The 17688-nt window shown below is 59.0% G+C and overlaps 1 protein-coding gene across 4 annotated transcripts; it reads left to right on the plus strand.

Moving 5' to 3' along the window:
* The first annotated feature begins 1345 nt into the window (after window positions 1-1345).
* Window positions 1346-17388, plus strand: FTCD (formimidoyltransferase cyclodeaminase). Of its 4 annotated transcripts, none has more exons than XM_061192805.1 (14): window positions 1346-1426; window positions 2077-2260; window positions 2908-3036; window positions 3824-3912; window positions 4005-4184; window positions 5199-5336; window positions 5423-5554; window positions 10810-10871; window positions 11228-11357; window positions 11454-11615; window positions 14968-15011; window positions 15214-15352; window positions 15969-16074; window positions 17161-17388. In XM_061192805.1, the coding sequence occupies exons 1-14, from the start codon at window positions 1373-1375 to the stop codon at window positions 17277-17279; spliced, it is 1668 nt and encodes a 555-aa protein (XP_061048788.1). In that variant the 5' UTR covers window positions 1346-1372; the 3' UTR covers window positions 17280-17388. The 4 variants fall into 4 exon arrangements, with proteins under 4 accessions (XP_061048788.1, XP_061048785.1, XP_061048786.1 ...); XM_061192802.1 differs by having other exon boundaries at window positions 15969-16064; window positions 17152-17388; XM_061192803.1 differs by having other exon boundaries at window positions 11228-11297; window positions 15969-16064; window positions 17152-17388.
* Window positions 17389-17688: the final 300 nt, after the last annotated feature.

Below are 17688 nucleotides of genomic sequence, written 5' to 3' on the forward strand. Positions count from 1 at the left end.
GGTCACGCTGGGGATTAGGGCTTCGACATAAATTTGGGGGTGGGGTCACAATTCAGCCCATAACAGACCTCATCCCTCCCAGCCGCCAGACACTACCCTGGCTGAGACTCCCCACCACCTGGGGGCCCTCTGCAGGATGCAGGGCCGTCTGGTGGGCACTTTGGGCCCCCACCCCTGGGCCTGCAGGCTCTTTCGGGTGGGACCTGGCATCGGGGCCTGAGTTTGGAGAGCTGCCCTGGTTGAGCCCTCGCAAAGGACCAGGTGCTGCCGGGGTGCCCACGTCCCCTCCCGGGACCCCGGGGGCAGGACGGCCGTCACCCACGTTCACCCACAGTCAGCCCGGGGAGCCACGGCTGGACAGGACGGGCCTGCCCCTGGCCTCCAGCGTCTCTGGGCTCGCCCAGCCCTTCTGCCTGTTCCACTCCCCGTGAGCAGCTGCTGGAGGGGTGGGCTTCCCAAGGACCAGACAGCTGCTGACCCGAGAGATCTGGGCATCCCCTCTCCCGGCCCCGTGGTGACTGCGAGGGGTGAAACAGCTGCAGACGCTGACCCCACAAAGGCCGCGTGGGGTGCCCGCTTCCGGGAGGACCATGGATGGGTGCAGTCTGCTCTTGGGGGGGAGGGGTCTGTGGGGGTCCGTGTGCTGCCAGGATGACCATGTGATCGGTGGGCCTTTGCAGAATGGAAACATCCCCCTGTTCAAAAATCATGAAGGACTTCAAGACGGCGTTGACTCGAGCTGGCTCTCTGGGCTCAGGGCCCTGTGCTGCTGACGTGGGGTGTGTCGCCCTTGTGGGGACCCTCCGGCCTCAGGGAGCACAGCCAGCAGCCGGGAGAGCTGGGCCTCACCTGCCCGCCCCTCCGGCAGTGACACGCACCTACACACACTCACCCTCTGCCCCTCCTCCTGCCCGACCAGGTGCGCTGACCCCTGCTGAGAGCCAGGGCCAGTGCCGGGGCCTCACACCCGGTCCCGCTCATCCCCCTGCAGCCCTGAGGCTTGGCTATTCTGCCAAGAAACAAAAGGTGTGGAGGGTCATTGGACGGTCACCCAGAGGGTCACCAGGGGACCCTGGACCCAGCTGGGCCTCAAGCCTGGGCTGACCTGAGGCCGCCGCCTGCTGAGGACTTTCCCCCGAGGGTCCGGGTCACAGGCACTTCCTTCGGCGGAGCCCACGCACACGTGGGTGGAGGCCTCAGTCCTCCCCCTCCGCTGGCAGCCTCTCGGGGTCCTGGCTCTGCCCCTCCCCCATCTACTCAGTTAATAAGAAGCCTGGCCCTGGGGTGGGGCACCGCCCGAGGGCATAAAGGCCCCGCTGGCCCCCTTCCCACCTCTGCTGGTGAGAGGAGCGTCTGGAGTAGGGCCTGGACCATGTCCCAGCTGGTAGAATGTGTCCCCAACTTCTCGGAGGGGAAGAACCAGGAGGTGAGGCACCTGGGGGTGGCGGGGGGCAGTGCAGGGGGCTCAGGGCAAGGAGAACGCGGCTCAGTGTGGGGTTTGGGGATTATCTTCTCTGGAAAGGGTGAGGAAGGGGGCAGCAGGCGGGCAGGCAGGTCCTGGCCCAGGTCTGGGCCTGGGGTCTAGGCGGGTCACTTGGCCTCTCGTGTGAAAACAGGGCCCCTGAAGCCCGACCCCCAGGGCCATTTCAGGGTCCCCGGGGCGTACCCCGTCTCCCTTCCCCACCTTGTGAGGCGGGCGGCGCTCTCATCCCCACGTGACCTGCAGGAAACTGAGGCACAGAGAGCTGGGCAGGCCTTCCTGCTGCCTCGGAAGGTTCTGGGCCCTTCACGCTCCCCCTCCCCCCCCCAGACACAGGTGGCCTGGGGGCCGGGGCCCTGACCCTCTGTGACCTTGGCCTGTGGGTCACCTTCTCGGGGCCCTGAGAGCCCCTGCGCCCAGGTTCTGCTTCCTGCATCGGTTTCTTCCGGAGGGTGCTGCCCGGGCGCCTGCCCCCCTATGCCCAGGTCCTCGCCCCACGTCGTGTCTGAATGGGGGCAGGGCGGGCATGGCCCCTGCAGCTCCCGCTCCCTCTTCCGTGTGGGGAGATCGAGGCGCAGGCCTGGCTTTGTCCCCAGGTGATCGACGCCATCTCCCGAGCGGTGGTGCAGACCCCGGGCTGCGTGCTGCTGGACGTGGACGCTGGCCCCTCCACCAACCGCACCGTCTACACCTTCGTGGGGCGCCCCGAGGACGTGGTGGAGGGGGCCCTCAACGCCGCCCGGGCCGCCCACCGGCTCATCGACATGGGCAGGCACAGAGGTGAGGGCCCGAGTGCGCGGGGCCGGCCTCGCCCGCAGGACTCAACAAGGGCATGGGGCCATGGGGCTGGCTGGATGCTCCTTGGACCCCGTCCACGTTTCAGGAGGCCCTAGAGTGGCTGGTAGAGAGGTGATCGCACTCTGTGCAGGCCCTGGGCGGGGGTGGGGGACACAGCCCGATCTGTCAACAGCCCACAAACCAAACACATTCTTTGGGCTGCAGGGTCAAAGGTCGGTGGACACATGGGGAGCTGGTCAAAAGGGCAGGGTCTCTGGACGCCCACAGCGGGGGAGGGAATTCACACGAGATCCCAACTGGTGAAGAGAGATGGAGGCTTATCTCAGAGGAACCGCCTTGGGGGAGGGGGGCGCGGGGGCCGCCATCTGACCCGCAGCGGGACTTGGGTTCTGAGAAGGACCCTCTGTAAGGCAGCCGGGTGAAGGCGCCCCTCCCTGAGGGCTCGGAGTTACCCTCTCGGCTCTTAGGAGAGGGAGGGGTTTACCCCTGAGATGCCGCAGAAATCGGGGGCTGCTTCTCCCGGGGCCCTGTGGTCAGTGCGGGTGTGCGTGTGCAGGGGCCTGGAGGGCAGGGTCCGCCCCGAGCTCCGCACCTGGGCCTCCGCTTCCTCAGCCCCCATCTCTGTGCAGGGGAGCACCCTCGGATGGGTGCCCTGGACGTGTGCCCCTTCATCCCAGTGAGGGGCGTCACCATGGACGAATGCGTGCTCTGTGCTCAGGCCTTTGGCCAGCGGCTGGCAGAGGAGCTGGGCGTGCCAGGTGCGTGCCTGGGGAAGGGGGGGGCCTATCCCAGGGGCTCCCCCAGCCGGCCCCTCCTCACTTTACTTCAGTTCCCGTCAGCAGCAACAGCAGCCATCCCTTGAGGTTCTCTGCTCTTGCATCCTTAAAAACGTATTTTAAGAAAAAAACCCAAAAACACTACCATGCAGGTTTTTGACAGGCAGGAATGTCCTGCTTCTCCTGCAATGGGACAAACCACAGGGACAGGGTCCCAGCTGTCAGGGAGGCAGTGGGACCGAGTAGCCGCTCTGTAAAGGACTTGAGCAGGATGGATGGGGAGCCCTAAACAGTCTCTTTGGGGAATTAACCAAATCAAGGAAAAGCCCAGCACAGGGCAGCAGGCGGACCTGTGAGCCCGGGCACAGGTCCAGCCCCCTGCTATGTGGCTGATGGACGGGCTGGGGGACGGGTGTCACCTGCCCTGTGCAGGTGTCAGAGCTGGTGGTGAGTTTTGCTTTCTCTCCTCCTCGTTCCTTAATTTGCGGGTGTGTTGATCGTTCAACGAAAATGCACTTTGGAGAGAAACACGAATATCCTTCCAGCCCCTCTTGTGGGTGGGCAATGGCTTTTTTCTGGGGCATCTGTGCAGGGGCAGCGGGGGTGGGCAGAGGAGGGGTCCTGGCCCATACAGAGTGCCCATCAGCGACCACCCACACCCATCTGACGGGGCTCAGAGACGGGGGCGCTGCCAGCAAGACGGAGCTGCGGGAATGGGGGTCCTGCAGCGCCCGCCGGCCGAGGGCCTGACCGGCCAGGCCCCTTGCAGTGTACCTCTACGGCGAGGCAGCACGGACGGCCAGCCGCCAGTCTCTGCCGGCCATCCGGGCCGGGGAGTACGAGGCCCTGCCTGAGAAGGTGCGGTGTCCCCTACCAGTGGGTGGTCTGGGGGTGGGCCCCGCAGGGTGGGCCCTCCTCCCCCCTTCCCTCACCCACTGGTCTCCCCCCAGCTCAAGCAGGCTGAGTGGGCGCCCGACTTCGGCCCCAGCTCCTTCGTCCCCAGCTGGGGGGCCACTGTCACGGGGGCGCGGAAGTTCCTCATCGCGTTCAACGTCAACCTGCTCAGCACCAGGGAGCAGGCGCACCGCATCGCCCTCGACCTCCGGGAGCAGGGCCGCGGGAAGGACCGGGTGAGGGCATCCCGGGGTGCCGCCGGAGAGGGCCAAGGCTATGCACTGTGTGTGGACCTGCTGACCAGCCCACCTCGGTGTCCACGCCACGTGGGACCGGCAGGGTCGGGGTTCCAGGGTTTGAAGTTGGGGAGCAGGTCTTTAAGGACATTTTCCATGGAAGTTGCAGGGCTGCAGCTGTGGTTAAAATACTGCATCATTTCCACACTGATAGGAAAACAGCCGCTTCTGCACCCCAGGTACCCCTAGGTGCCCCCATGTACCTCCAGATGCCTCAGGTACTTCCAGGTACCCCCAGGTGCCCTGATCCACCAAGTCTGCCATCATAGGTGTCACCTAGTGTGAGCATCGCTCCTGCAGAAAGTTCGAGTTGGACACAGACACAGAGACACCCAGTGGAGGAGGCCCTGCCCACTTGTCAGGCCCCACTCCCAGAGACCTGGGCCTTCCAGGCAGCTGAGGCCCTGGGAGCCCAGCTTCCGTGCCGAACACTCAGTTGTCTGCAAGCACAATACAGAAACACAGCAACTCCCCAATCCTTCTCTGTGCTCTGCTGAAGTCAAGGTCTACCTAACCCCGAAAGGTAGACTGAGTCGCCCCAGGGAGTGAGGGCCAGGAGCTGGCCTCTGGGGCAAGGGGTGGAAGGGGTGGGAGGCAGGGCCCCGCGCCCAGGACAGGGCTGTGGGCGGGGATGCCCGGGCCGCAGGGCCTGGTCTGAGCCTGTGGCTTGTGCGGGGCGGGCACCGTGGCACTGACCCCTTGGGGCCTTGGTTTCCCGTGGTGGGCGGGCCCTTTCCCGGCTCCAGTGAGAACGGGAGAGTGAGGCGCAGACCCGCCTGAGGCCGGCTGCCCGGCCGCACCGCACAGTCTTCGGGCCACGGCCCCCCTCGTCCGGGTGTCTTGGGTGGGAGGGAGCCCTCGGGCTGGCTGGGGGATGCAGGGGCAAGGGGCTCTCAGTGCGGGGCGCGGGAGAGGCTGGGCCGGGCCGGGCTGGGCAAGCCTTGTCCTTGACAGCCAGGACGCCTGAGAAAGGTGCAGGGCATCGGCTGGTACCTGGATGAGAAGAACCTGGCTCAGGTGTCTATGAACCTCCTGGACTTTGAGGTCACAGGGCTGCACACGGTCTACGAGGAGACCTGCAGAGAAGCCCAGGTGAGCAGGGTGGGCCCCCTCCCCCCGTTCTCAAGCCCAGCCCCCTGGGCGCTGACTCCCCAACCTCCGACCTCTGACCTCTGCAGGGGCTGAGCCTCCCGGTGGTGGGCTCGCAGCTGGTGGGCCTGGTGCCTCTGAAGGCCCTGCTGGACGTGGCCGCCTTCTACTGCGAGAAGGAGAACCTCTTCGTCCTGGAGGAGGGGCAGCGGCTCCGGCTGGTGGGTGGGGCTAGGGGTGTGTGTCAGGGAGAGGGAGCAGGTCGGGGGCTCCGGGCACCTGCACCCCAGGCCTGGGGCGCTGTCTGCGGGGCCAGGCCCCTCCTCCTCCTTCTTTGTTTTATTGTCTGTGCCTGGAAGTTGAGATCACACTGTTTTCACTTGGGGGACACTGTTGAGGTTTTCTCTGTGACCTAAAATGTGTTCAGTCTTGTGAAACTTCAGCAGAGAGGACGGGCCTGGTGCCGGTCCTGGAGCCGCATCCCGCGGATGGAAGGACCTGCCCCTCGTCCGCTCCCTGCCTGTTGGGATTTGGGTGCGTGAATCTAGTGTCCATGGGTTATTCACAAAGTTGTTCTTTTGGTCCCAGGTCCTACCGCCTGCTCTGGGGGTGGCCGTCCTTCTCAGTCCTGTTGCTCTGGCCTCTGAGTCATTTTGTCTTGAGGGCGTTTCTTACAATGAACGCGTGATTGGATTTCTCTGAAAGTTTTTTTTTAATTTATTTTTTTAAATTAATTTATTTATTTTTGGCTGCATTGGGTCTTCGTTGCTGCGCGCGGGCTTTCTCTAGTTGTGTCGAGCGGGGGCTACTCTTTGTTGCGGTGCGTGGGCTTCTCATTGCGGTGGCTTCAGTAGTTGTGGCTCAGGGGCTCTAGAGTGCAGGCTCAGTAGCTGTGGCGCACGGGCTTAGTTGCTCCGCGGCATGTGGGATCCTTCTGGACCAGGGCTCGGACCCGTGTCCCCTGCATCGGCAGGCAGATTCTTCACCACTGTGCCACCAGGGAAGCCCTCTCTGAAAGCTTTTGTCTTTTGGTAGTTGGGTTTATCCTTTTGTATCTGCTAATTTAGCAGGTATGTCTGGACTTACTTTTGTCCTAGTTTTAGTCATGAGAGTGTGTGGTTTCCTTTGGGCTGCATGGAGGAGTCTATTTTTAGGAATTCTGGTAATTACTTTATAACAATATATTTATCTCTATTTTTGATTTATTAATTTAAAAACTTTATCCAAATGTATCAGTTTGACTTAATTTTTGTCAATACAGGCACCTTGGAGATAGCATAGCTTTGGTTCTAGGCCACTGCAATAAAGCGAATATCGCAATAAAGCAACTCACACGATTTTTTTGGTTTCCTAGTGTGTATAAAAGTTATGTTTACACTAGACTGTAGTCTATTAAGTGTGCAATACTATTATGTCTAAAAAAGCTGTGTACATACTTACTTTAAAAGTACTTTATTGCTAAAAAATGCTAACCATCATCTGAGCTTACAGAGAGTCGTGATCTTTGTGCCGGTGGAGGATTTGAAGTACTGCAAGAATTACCAAAATGTGACACAGAGACACAAAGTGAGCAAATGCTGTTGGAAAAATGGTGCCAATAGACTTGCTTGAAGCAGGGTTGCCACAAACCTTCAATTTGTCAAAAACGTACTATCTGTGAAGTGCGGTAGAGGGAGGTCTGCCTTTTGCTGGCTGGCAGAAACCGACAGAACTTATACTCAATTGTGTAGCTTTGAAGAAATAATCATCTGAAAGCATAATATACACTTTAAGAAAATAATCTACATTCCCGTAACATTAGACACAGAAAATGAATGCGAAAGTAACTACACAGCATTTACTGCTGTCTTTTCTTCCTTCTCTATTTCCTCATTTTTTAGACTTGTGCTACTTTTTAGGGAGCTGGTTATTTTGGTGCTTAAATATTTTTTCAGTTGTTTAAATTATGGTAAAATAGACATGACATAAAATTTGTCATCTTAACCATTTTTAAGTGTACTGGCCACTGGTGTATGTGTATAAAGCTGTGCAGCTGTCACCAGTGTCCAGGATGGGGTTTCCTATTTCTGCAAAAGACGTTGTCAGGACTGTGACGGGGCTTGCACCGACTCCGCAGGCCACTTTGGGCGGTGGTGCTGTCTTACAGCACCGTCCTTCCAGCCCTGGACGTGGGCTGTGTTCCCCTTCACTTGTCCTTGCCTTCTTTCATCATGTTTTGTAGTTTTCATTGTAGTCTTTCACCTCCTTGGTTAAGTTAATTAATTCCTAAGTATTTTATGCTATTGAAAACGGAATTGTTTTTGTAATTTCTTTTTCGGATTCTTCACCGTTAGTATTTAGAAATGCACTGACCTTTGTGTGTTGACTTTGTATCCTGCTACCTTGCTGAATTCATTTATTAGTTCTAGGTGTTTAACTTTTTAAGTTTAAATAATGTATTTAATCCTTTAGCTCTTTATCAATGTTAGACAATGTCTGTTGACTCTTGGTGAAGAGAGACAAAAAAATTAATGCACTTGTGTGAGTGGTCATCTCTGTTCCAGATTTAAATTGCTTTGTTGTTATTTTTACATTGTCAGCTGTATAACATTTACCTTCTCTAACCATATCCACACATATTAAATATCCACAGATATTTAATCTTGGTTCTATACACGAGTGAGGTCACTATGCATCTCTGTCCTTTCCCATCTGTCTGGCTGGATTTCACAAACAAGCAGATTTTTAAAGAAAGGCTCATAGGGGCTTTATTCTGTGGGTTCTGGCATGTTTGGGAATGTCTTTCTGTGACTTTATGCTTGCAAAACAGTAGGACAACCAAAACCTCAAGTCACATGTCTTTTCCTGAGAATGTTGCAAACACATCTTTACCACCTTTTGGAATAAATGTCCCCGTGGGGAGGTCTAAGGCCATCTGGTTATCTCCCCACCCCTGGTGACCGGTTCTTTCTCCTGGATGCTTGAAGAATTCCATCTTTATCCTTGAAATTCAATGACTCTGCCATAAGAGTCTTGCTGTGGATTATTCTGCATCATTTTTTTCTCTGGAACAGGGTTTCTTGTGATTCACAGGTTCATTCTTGTTTAGCTTCAGGAATATTTTCTTCTATTGTATTTTTGATCCAGTTTTTGGTCCTTTCACTTTACCGACACCCGTTACACCGCGGTAGCATTTTCTTCCACATATTCTGTCTTTTTTGTACTTTCTTTCCCCCGTATTCACTGTGGTTTTCTCAGGCTTCACTTCGCAATCACTGATGCAGTTTATGGCTGGGTCTATTCTCTTTCCAGCGGTTACAAAGTTTTGTGTAACTTTTTATTTTGATGTAATTTCCTACTCACAGAAGAGGTGCAAGAACAGTACCAGGAACTCTTTTATACTCTCCAGATTCACCTATTGTTGCATTTTGCCCCATCCGCTGTATCACTCTTCTTCTGTATTCCACGCATAATCATATTTTTTTCTGGACCATTTTAAAGTAGATTGAAGACACTGTGCCCTTTACCCCTTGTTTATTCAGGGTGTAATTCTTAAGATCAAGGAAGTTCTCTTACCCATCACAGTGCAATGATCAAAACCAGGAAATCCAGCACGGTACAACCTGGTATCTAATCTGCAGACCGTAGTCAAATCGCATCAGTGTCCCCTCACTCCATGGTCTGCCCCAGACCAGCAGTGGGTTCGGGTGGCTTGTCTTTTATGGCCTTTAATCTGGATCAGGTCCCCAGTTCTCCCCGTCTTTCCTTGACCGTGACGGGCTGTGGAGCACCGGCTGGTGGCTTTGTGAAGCGCCGCTCGCTGGGTGCTGGTCTGACCTGTCTCAGGGCTGGGTGTGCTTGTGCGTTTCTGGCAGGAGCAGCACAGAAGTGACGGAGTGTCCCCCTCAGGGCGTTACCTGGGTCCTCTGGTCAAGCTGGTATCCCCGACCCAGGGTTATCACTGCAGTGTTTCTGTTTTCCTTTTGTTGTTAATAAGAACTCCCTGGGGTGGTAGTTTAAGAATGTGTAAATGACCTGTTCTCTTAAAATTCCAGCCACAAGTATTAGGAGCATGGAGAATTTTCTAACGTCATCCTTTTTCTGTAAGAAGCTTTCACCTCTCCCACATTTATTTATTCCTTATTAGTGTGTTTGATGCTCTCTACTGTCTTTTAAAACATATTATTTTATACTTTTTAACTGCAAGTTCTGAGGTCTGCAGTCTTTGAAGGTCTGATTTTGCAAACTGTTGTGTCTGCTGATTCTCATGGTGACGCTTTTTCATGTGCTTTGTGATGTTTGATTGTGAGTGCCTGTTCTTTAGAGTTTCGTCTGTGGTAATTCTTGGTCACCTGGTTTAGTTTGTGTTTGCCTCTGTTAGATGCTTGGACCACTTTAGATGAGCCTTTTGCTTGGAGCTTTGGAGCCACACAGGAAGAGAATTCTGTGTGAACGGTGGCCCACCTCCCCGTCAGGTTAGAATTCCCAGGAAAGATTTTTTTCGTGCTTCACCAAACGGAAGGCCTAGACTGGGAAGTATCCCAATATTTCCTGTGATGGGCGGTTTTCCCAAATTCATCCTTGGAGATGTCCTCTTTCAAGGGTCTCCCGTCTGACCCAGCTCTTGAGGGCTCGAGACCTCCCCTGCTCGTGAGAGGTCTCAGATGTCTCCAGGGTGGACCCAGCTTCTGGGAGAGGAGGTCTTTCCGGGCATTTCTGGTCGCTTCTGGCTGTGAATGGCTTCCTTTAGTTCTGCCGGCTTTGCCGGGAGCTGAATTCCATTCTGACAGTCTGTTCCTCATTCTGAGGTTTTCTGCGGCAGGCGGGCGGCTTGCTGGCTCTACCGCCAGCTCTCGGGCACTCTCTGCCCCATTTCCGCGTCCTCAGGGAGACCTCATGACCGTCCCCTGGGACCTGCTGCTTCGTTTCCCTCAAGCTGCACTTGTCACTTTCTATTTTGTGTGGAACATGTCACCTGTGTGGCTCAGAGGGGCTGGGACTGTGCTGACGGCATCGAGCATCATAAAGTGTCCTGAGTGTTTTTTGGTGGAAAGAATTCTACTCCAAAATGGGGATATTTCCAATTTAATTTTGAATTTGGATAAAATTCACTTTTCCTCACATATCAAGTCTCACATTTGGGCAGATCAGGCAGCTCCCGGCCTTTAAGAACCAGAGAGACCCTGACACCCGAGGAGTTGGAATCCTGTCCAAAGAGGCAGTTTTCTTGGCCCCTTTCCAGCGCAGGCTCTTGTGCGCGCAGGATGGGGTCACCACGGGCCTTGGTCTCCCTGGAGCAGCATGGTGGGTGGGTGGTGTGTCCGGAGGCCAGGCAGGGCGCCTGCTCTGGGCGAGGCCTTCAGTCGGCAGGGCTGCTGGCGGGCATGGGGTGCGGCAGCTGTGCCCCTGCAGGCTCCCGACCAGGGCAGGGCGCCCCGTGGGCGGCAGGGGTGGGACCTGCGATCAAGGGGACTCCAGTCACCGGCCCCTCTTCCAGGTGGTGAACCGGCTGGGCCTGGATTCCCTGTCCCCCTTCAACCCCAAGGAGCGGATCATCGAGTGAGCAGCCCCCGACCCCCGCCCCTGCGTGGAGACCCCCTCAGTCCTCCAGAGCTCTGCTCTGTCACCAGGCGTGGGGCTGGGAGCTTGCTGGGGGGCCCAGTGGGGCCCCGACAAGGTCCCACTCTGTCCTCACGCAGCTCCTGGCTGGTCACAGCCCCTCCCCGGGGCAGCCACTCTGCATATTGGGCCCACATCCCAGCCCACCCCCGGCACTGGTGCGAGTCAGGGGCTCCCGGCCTGGACAACCCCACCCTTATGGCCTGGCTGCAACGACCCGGGACCCTGTCCGCCCCCTCCCTGTCCCCGCCCCTGCCCGGCGCAGACCCTCACTCCCAGCTGCCCCACCCCTGCAGGTACCTGGTCCCCGAGGCCGGCCCAGAGCACAGCCTGGTCGACCAGCCCCTGCGCACCTTCGTCCGTGAGGTGGGCGCCCGCTCGGCAGCCCCAGGGGGCGGTTCCGTGGCCGCAGCCAGTGCAGCCATGGTGAGTGGAGCCGGGGCGAGGATGCGGGGTGGACGGCCGGGGTTGGGGGCGTCGCCCGGCCTGGGGCCGGTCCCACGCACAGGGCACTCTCCCCAGGGCGCCGCGCTGGCCTCCATGGCCGGCCTGATGACCTACGGGCGGCGCCAGTTCGAACACCTGGACGCGACCGTGCGGCGCCTGATCCCGCCCTTCCATGCGGCCTGGGCTGAGCTGACCACGATGGTGGACGCCGACGCCCGGGCCTTCGAGGCCTACCTGGTGAGCGTGCAGGCGGGCCTCCACCACCAGCCCCGCAGAGGCAGCCCCGAGGGAGAGTGGGGTCGGTGGGCAGTACGGGGTCCGGAGGAGAGAAAAGTGGGTCAGGGTCACAGGGAGAGGGAGAGGGGCTGCCACGAGCACAGGTGTCTGTAGACCCCGGGGGCTGGAGGGAGGAGACAGTGGTCTGGCCCGTCTTGGGCCCCCCTCCCCCGCTCGTGCAGGGCCAAGCCCGGTGGGTGTGGTGCAGGCGTGACTCCAGGTCGGGGTCTCTGCAGGCTGGGGGAGGGCCGAGAAGGGCACCTGTTCTGAGGGTCAGCCAGGCTCAGCGTCCCCCTGCCCACGTCCCTGAGTCCCGCTGATGGGCGACACCCAGATCTGCAGATGCCGGAGGAAAAGCAAGGTCCCCAAGGAAGAGCTCCCATCCCGGGAAGGGCGGGAACAGGAATATTCACAGAAGAAACGCTGTGGGTCATGGTCTCAGAGATCAGAGAAGACGTTCAGCCACGAGACACAAAGGGCCCCCGGGGAGCCGGGCACCTTCAGCAGCACAGGACGTGGGCGGCTGCCTCCAGGGAGTGCCCATCCAGGGGGCAGCGCAGGAGGGACGTCCATCAGACCGGGCGGGGGATGGGGAACTTGCAGGAAGGTCAAGAAGCCCCAGGCGTGTCTGAGGGCAGATCCAGCAGAGAGGACCCAGGAGAGGCGGGAGTGAGGGCGCTCGGACCCCACGGGGGTAGGAAGACACGCCTGGGAAGGAATGAGCTCCCAACAGATAACAGGCATCCAGAGCCACCTCGGGGGTGGGGGGGGACGGGGCAGGAGGACCTGGGCCAGGCGACCTCGGGAGGCGACCTCGGGGGCTGCTGGGCTGGGCGCCCCGACGTGAGTGCCACATCCGCACGGGGACAGTCTAGGACGTCGCATTGCGGGAGGAGGTGACCCTGTGACAGAAGCTGGGTCCCTGGGGGCGGGGTACAGAGACTGATCACCTTTCCCCTATGCGCTTTTACGTTTTAATTTTGTTTATTTGCTTTTTAAAATAGGTGAAAGCCTCAGGGGTTCAGAGTTCACAGGGGCAGAGGGCAGCTGGTGAGCTGCCCCCCGTCCACCCCGTCCCCCCGCCCAAGCAGGTGCAGCCCCAGTGCGTACGTCTCCCTGAGATGTTTGTGTGCATTTGGGCAGAACTGGGTTCCCCTTTCTCTTCTTTTCTTACACAAATGGTGGCAGGCAGATGTCCAGTTGCAGCTTGCGTCTTTCACCTGACGTCCTCCTGGAGCAGGGACACCCCCGGCTCAGTGGCCCGGGGTTCTGGGGACGCCTGGAGTGGAGGCCTTGGACCAGCCCCGTTGGGGATTCTGACCAGGTCCAGTCGGCACCTGGGACAGGCTGTGTGGACAGCTGGCCTCCGTCACTGGGCACTCGGTGGACGGGCTGTAGGAGCGACTCGGGGAAGGGCTTTCCCTCCAGGGTGGGTGTGTTTCCCACTTGAAGGATGCTGCCCAGTGGCCCTTGCAGAGGTTGTGTGGATCGAGCCCTGGAGTGGTCCTCCCGCTGTTTACCCCGACGCCGCGGCCATTGGACCTGGTGGTCACGTGCATCTCTTGTTGCTGCCCTGGTGCAAGCGTCTCATGTGGGTGGGGCAGGGGGAGGAGCGTTTTCATACTTTTTGCAGCGGTTTTCTTTCCTTTTCAGGAAAGTGAGGTGTCCTTTTCTTCTCTGTTTTGCTTAGTGCTGATTAGGACTTTTCATAAGCCAGGGAGTCTCAGCTTGTTTGACTTTCAACTTTGCTTGTACTGGTTTCTGACCATACGAGCCTTGTGTTTTTATGTCGTTGAATATTCAGTCTTTCTTTTGCTCTTTCCTTGGTGTTGTGTCCTAGTTTAAATGGCCTCCCCAGGCCAGAATTATTGAACTTCTCTCAGGGTACCTCTAGCCATCTGTGGTCTGAAGAACTTCAGATGCTGAGAGGGGCTCGGGTAGAAGCATCAGCGTGCATATAAATAATCATACGTAATAAAAACAAATATTAAAAATTCTGACCACTAGACATTAGAAATAAGACAAATATAAAACAACTGGAGGGGGGCAGTAGAAAAATGAAAATCTAATCAAAAGGCAGGAAAGAAAAAGAAAAATAGTCAGCAAAGAGGTGTGGTTTAGAGAAAACCTAAAATAGAATGGTTAGACTGAAGACACACCCGACCAACAATCACACACACACACACGTGTGAGTGTGGTAGATACTGCACTGGTCTATGTCCCCACTGAGCAACAAGAAGACAGACTTTTGAACAAAAATAAGAAAACATCCTTATCTTCCATGGAATACATGAGCAATCTCTAGGTGGAGTCGGAAGCTAGCTGTGTACCTCCCTCCCCACCAAACAAACCTCACAGTGAATCAGAAAATACATCAAACTGTGGTGGGCAGCCCTCCTCAGCCAGACACAGAGGTGGCCACGTGAAAGTCAGACTTGACTAAAATCAGCAAAGTTCTGCGCAGTGGAGACCCCCGTGCCCCTGCTCCCCGACCTGGGTCTGCAGCGGAGTCAGCAGGTTCCCGTGTTCGTGAGGCGTTGCTGTGGGTCCACATGGAAAAGAGAAACGTGTCACCGGAGACAGGCGGCCAGAGGGGCGCCCGGGGAGGCTAGGAGACGTCAGGATGGTGACAGAACCCGGTTCAGGTCGGGTCAGGATGGTCACAGGATCTGGTTCTGGTCGGGTCAGGATGCTGATCAAATCTGGTTCAGGTCGAGTCCAGGGATCCTTTACGCTTGTGCAGGGTTGATGGACCAGCTGACTGTTAACGGCTTTTGGGCGGAGATTTGGCGAAACCTACAAAACCAGCAGGGCACGTTCCCCACCAGCTACGCCCTTGGACCCGGCACGTGGGCAGGCCTCGGGCGCTGGTGTGAGCGAGCGAGCCTGGACGGGTGCTCACAGCACGGGGTGCGGGACCGGGGAGGCCTGCCTGGCAGCGGCGAGGAGAGCGACACATGGGGTGATGGCTCCTCAGAGGAGGCCTGGCTTGTGTGGCCCCTCGGGGATGCAGGAACACGGCCTGAACCATTACACCTGGACTTCGGGGGTTGTGTGGTTGCCTCGCCTGGAGGCTGGGAGGCCTGGGGCTCGGGAACCCGCTCCCCTCCACCCTCCTCTCCAGCCTCCAGCACTGACAACATGGGGCCTTGCGCCGGGTCGCCTGCCCTCCTCTGTCGGGGGCCCAGGGCTCTAATCCACAGAACCGACCTCGGGGGTGGTGTGGGCCCTGCATGAAGCCCCTCCCTCCCCCAGGCTCCGTGTCCCCTCATCACAGCCAGTCAGCCGCACGTTTCTGTGTTTGCTCCGGCAGAAAGCAACGAAGCTGCCCAAGAACACACCTGAGGACAAGGACAGGTGAGTGCAGCGGTGGCTGCGGACATCCGGACTCCTCAGAAGGCCCGGGCGCCAGTCAGTCCCCCTCTGGGGTGTGTCGTGATTGGAGAACAGTTTCCCTGCTGTCCCCACCCTGGTTCTGTCTGCTCAGAGCGGAGCCATCAGGTGGGTCCAGCGGTGCCCGGGCGCCCTGGGCTCTAACCACTGACCCTCTTGCTTCCAGACGCGCGGCTGCCCTGCAGGAGGGGCTGAAGCGGGCGGTGGCCGTGCCCCTGGCGCTGGCGGAGATGGTGACCTCGCTGTGGCCGGCGCTGCAGGAGCTGGCCCTGTGCGTGAACCTGGCCTGCCGGTCGGACCTGCAGGTACGCGGTGGAGCCCCGCTGCAGGGGCGACGTGCGGAGGGTCACTGGGCATCACAGCTCTTCACCAAGCCGGGCAGGCACAAGTGCTCACGGGGCGTTTCGGTCAGTCTCAGCCCGCAGGGCCGGCTCCATCACCCATTAAGGTCTTGTTCAAGGTCACGCGGCAGAGAGAAGCAGAAGCTCGAGTGTGTCTCCAGAGGCCACCCCTAACCATCCCCCAGACCCCGTCCCTTCCCTCCTTCCCACCGCCCCTCTTCCAGAAAACCCAGGGGCTTGCAGACGTACACAGGCCCCCCATCTGCAGCCCGTGGGTGGAGGCTCGGGCACCAGGAACAGCAGGGCCGGCTCTGCGTGTCCGCAGCCCGTCCCGAGGAGAGGAGCCTCGTCTCCTCGGGCTGGTCGTTATCTGTCTCTGGAGGGGCCGGGCCGAGCTGCTTGTCTCTGTGGGGAGAGGGCCGGCCCTGCCACCGGGAGGGAGCCCTTGGGCTGGTCAGTTTGCCGTCTTCACGGCTGAGGCGTGAGGCCCCCAGGCCCTGTTGCTGGGCTGAGGAGTGGGCAGGGCTAGGCCCTGCTGCCCCCCGGTACCGACGCCGGCCCTGCCCCTTGGCGGTTGCAGGTGGCAGTGAAGGCCCTGGAGACGGGTGTGTTTGGTGCGTATTTCAATGTGCTCATCAACCTGAAGGATGTCACCGATGACGCGTTTAAGGACCAGGTGGGCAGGGGTGCGGGCCGGGCCCACCGAGGGGACTGGAGGTTGCCCTCGGGCCGTGGCTCCCAGAGGGTCCCTGAGGGCCTGGGCAGTGAGGGAGGTGGGGGTGTGGCGGAGAGCCCCGTGGGCTGGGGGCCCAGGGCACCTGGCCAGCAGGCCCTCGGGGAGGGAAGTGCCCATCAGATGAGAAGTTCCTCCAGCTCCTGCAGGTGGACGAGGCCTGGCCCGCAGAACGCAGGCATCGGGGACAGCCGGGGCCGTCTTGCAGCGTCTCTGTGGAGGCAGGTGGCCTGGGGGCCCGCCGGCACCCCCTAGCTCCCTCCCAGGGGGCTCTGGCCAGGGCTGGGGTCTCTCCCAGGTGCGCTGGGCTGTAGCACTGGCAGCACAGGGTCTCAAAGAACAGTCTCCAGCCTAAGTAATGACCCCACCTCAGCATTTGTGATAATTTCACTGTTACTGTTTATTGGCGGAAAATTCACGAAACACGCAGCTCACTGTGTTAGATGATACAATTCAGTGGCGTTAGGCACACTTACGCGGTTGCGAGACTACCACCGCTATCAAGATCTGGACCATTCTCATCACTCCAAAGGATGCCCCACAGTCACCCCCATTCCCAGCCCCGGCCACTGCCCATGTGTCTCTGTGATTTTGTGACAATCTTTAAAAAGTGATTTCGCGGCTCGGAATGGGAGCGCCACGGCCTTTTCGAGGGTCAGCCCGTCCCCACCTGCCTCTCCAGCCAGGCTGGGCTTGGCCATCAGGGAAGGCCCTGTCCACCATGGGGGCATTGAGATAATGGACGGGCTGCTTGAGCTCTGGCCCTTAGGGCCTCAAGGACACAGCCCTGCCCTTGGCAGTCATGGCTAAAGTGGGGAGACCGGGAGGGTGGGGGCTGGCTGGCCCCAAATCTCAGGAAAGACAGAGGGGCCCCTCCCGTCACCACCAAGAGGCCCATGAGGAGCTGGGGGCCCCTAGGTCAGGGGCTTGGGGTCACCCAGAGTGGACAGCCCAGGGAGGTGGTGGGGAGGCGGGGCCAGTGGGGTCGGTGGCAGGCTCGGGGTGGTGACGGGGCCCCTGTGTCTGTCAGGTCCGCCAGCGCATCTCCGGCCTCCTGCAGGAAGCCAAGACCCAGGCGGCACTGGTGCTGGACCAGCTGGAGGCCCGGCAGGAGTGACGGCCGGGCGGGGAACCTCACTGGACTCCGCTTCCCCCTGAGGCCACTCCAGACACATCCCATGGGGCCCAGAGAGGGGAGGGTGTGGGGGGCAGGTGTGTCTGGGGTTCGTGGTGTCACCTTCCGTCACCTGGAGCCTCCAGTAAAGTGAGGACACACCGGTGCCTGTAGGGTGCATGCAGGGGATCAGTGGGTGGGCTGAGCTGAGCGGCTGGGACGGGGACCCCGTGAGGTACCAGTGTGGGGAGGCAGGTGGGGGGAAATGGGGGCGCAGCCCAAGGTGACACAGGGTCCCAGAGCACCTGGGGTCCTGCGGGAAAGAGCCCGTCACATGGAGGGATGAAGGCCGCGCTGCCTGATGGGCGGGGACCTGCCAAGGTGAGGGTGGCCAGGCCAGCTCCTCGCAGGGCAGGAGACGGTGAGGAGCAGCAGAGGGCCGGGAGTCCCTGG

This window comes from Eubalaena glacialis, chromosome 6, assembly GCF_028564815.1.
Source record: "Eubalaena glacialis isolate mEubGla1 chromosome 6, mEubGla1.1.hap2.+ XY, whole genome shotgun sequence".
Taxonomy (NCBI): Eukaryota; Metazoa; Chordata; class Mammalia; order Artiodactyla; family Balaenidae; genus Eubalaena; species Eubalaena glacialis.

Excerpts from the sequence above, each read along its gene's own strand:
- FTCD (XM_061192805.1), top strand. The coding sequence starts at position 1,373 with ATGTCCCAGCTGGTAGAATGTGTCCCCAACTTCTCGGAGGGGAAGAAC. Across the intron at positions 15,012-15,213 it reads ACACCTGAGGACAAGGACAG|ACGCGCGGCTGCCCTGCAGG; the intron begins GTGAGTGCAGCG and ends TCTTGCTTCCAG. Across the intron at positions 16,075-17,160 it reads TAAGGACCAGGTGGGCAGGG|CGCATCTCCGGCCTCCTGCA; the intron begins GTGCGGGCCGGG and ends CAGGTCCGCCAG.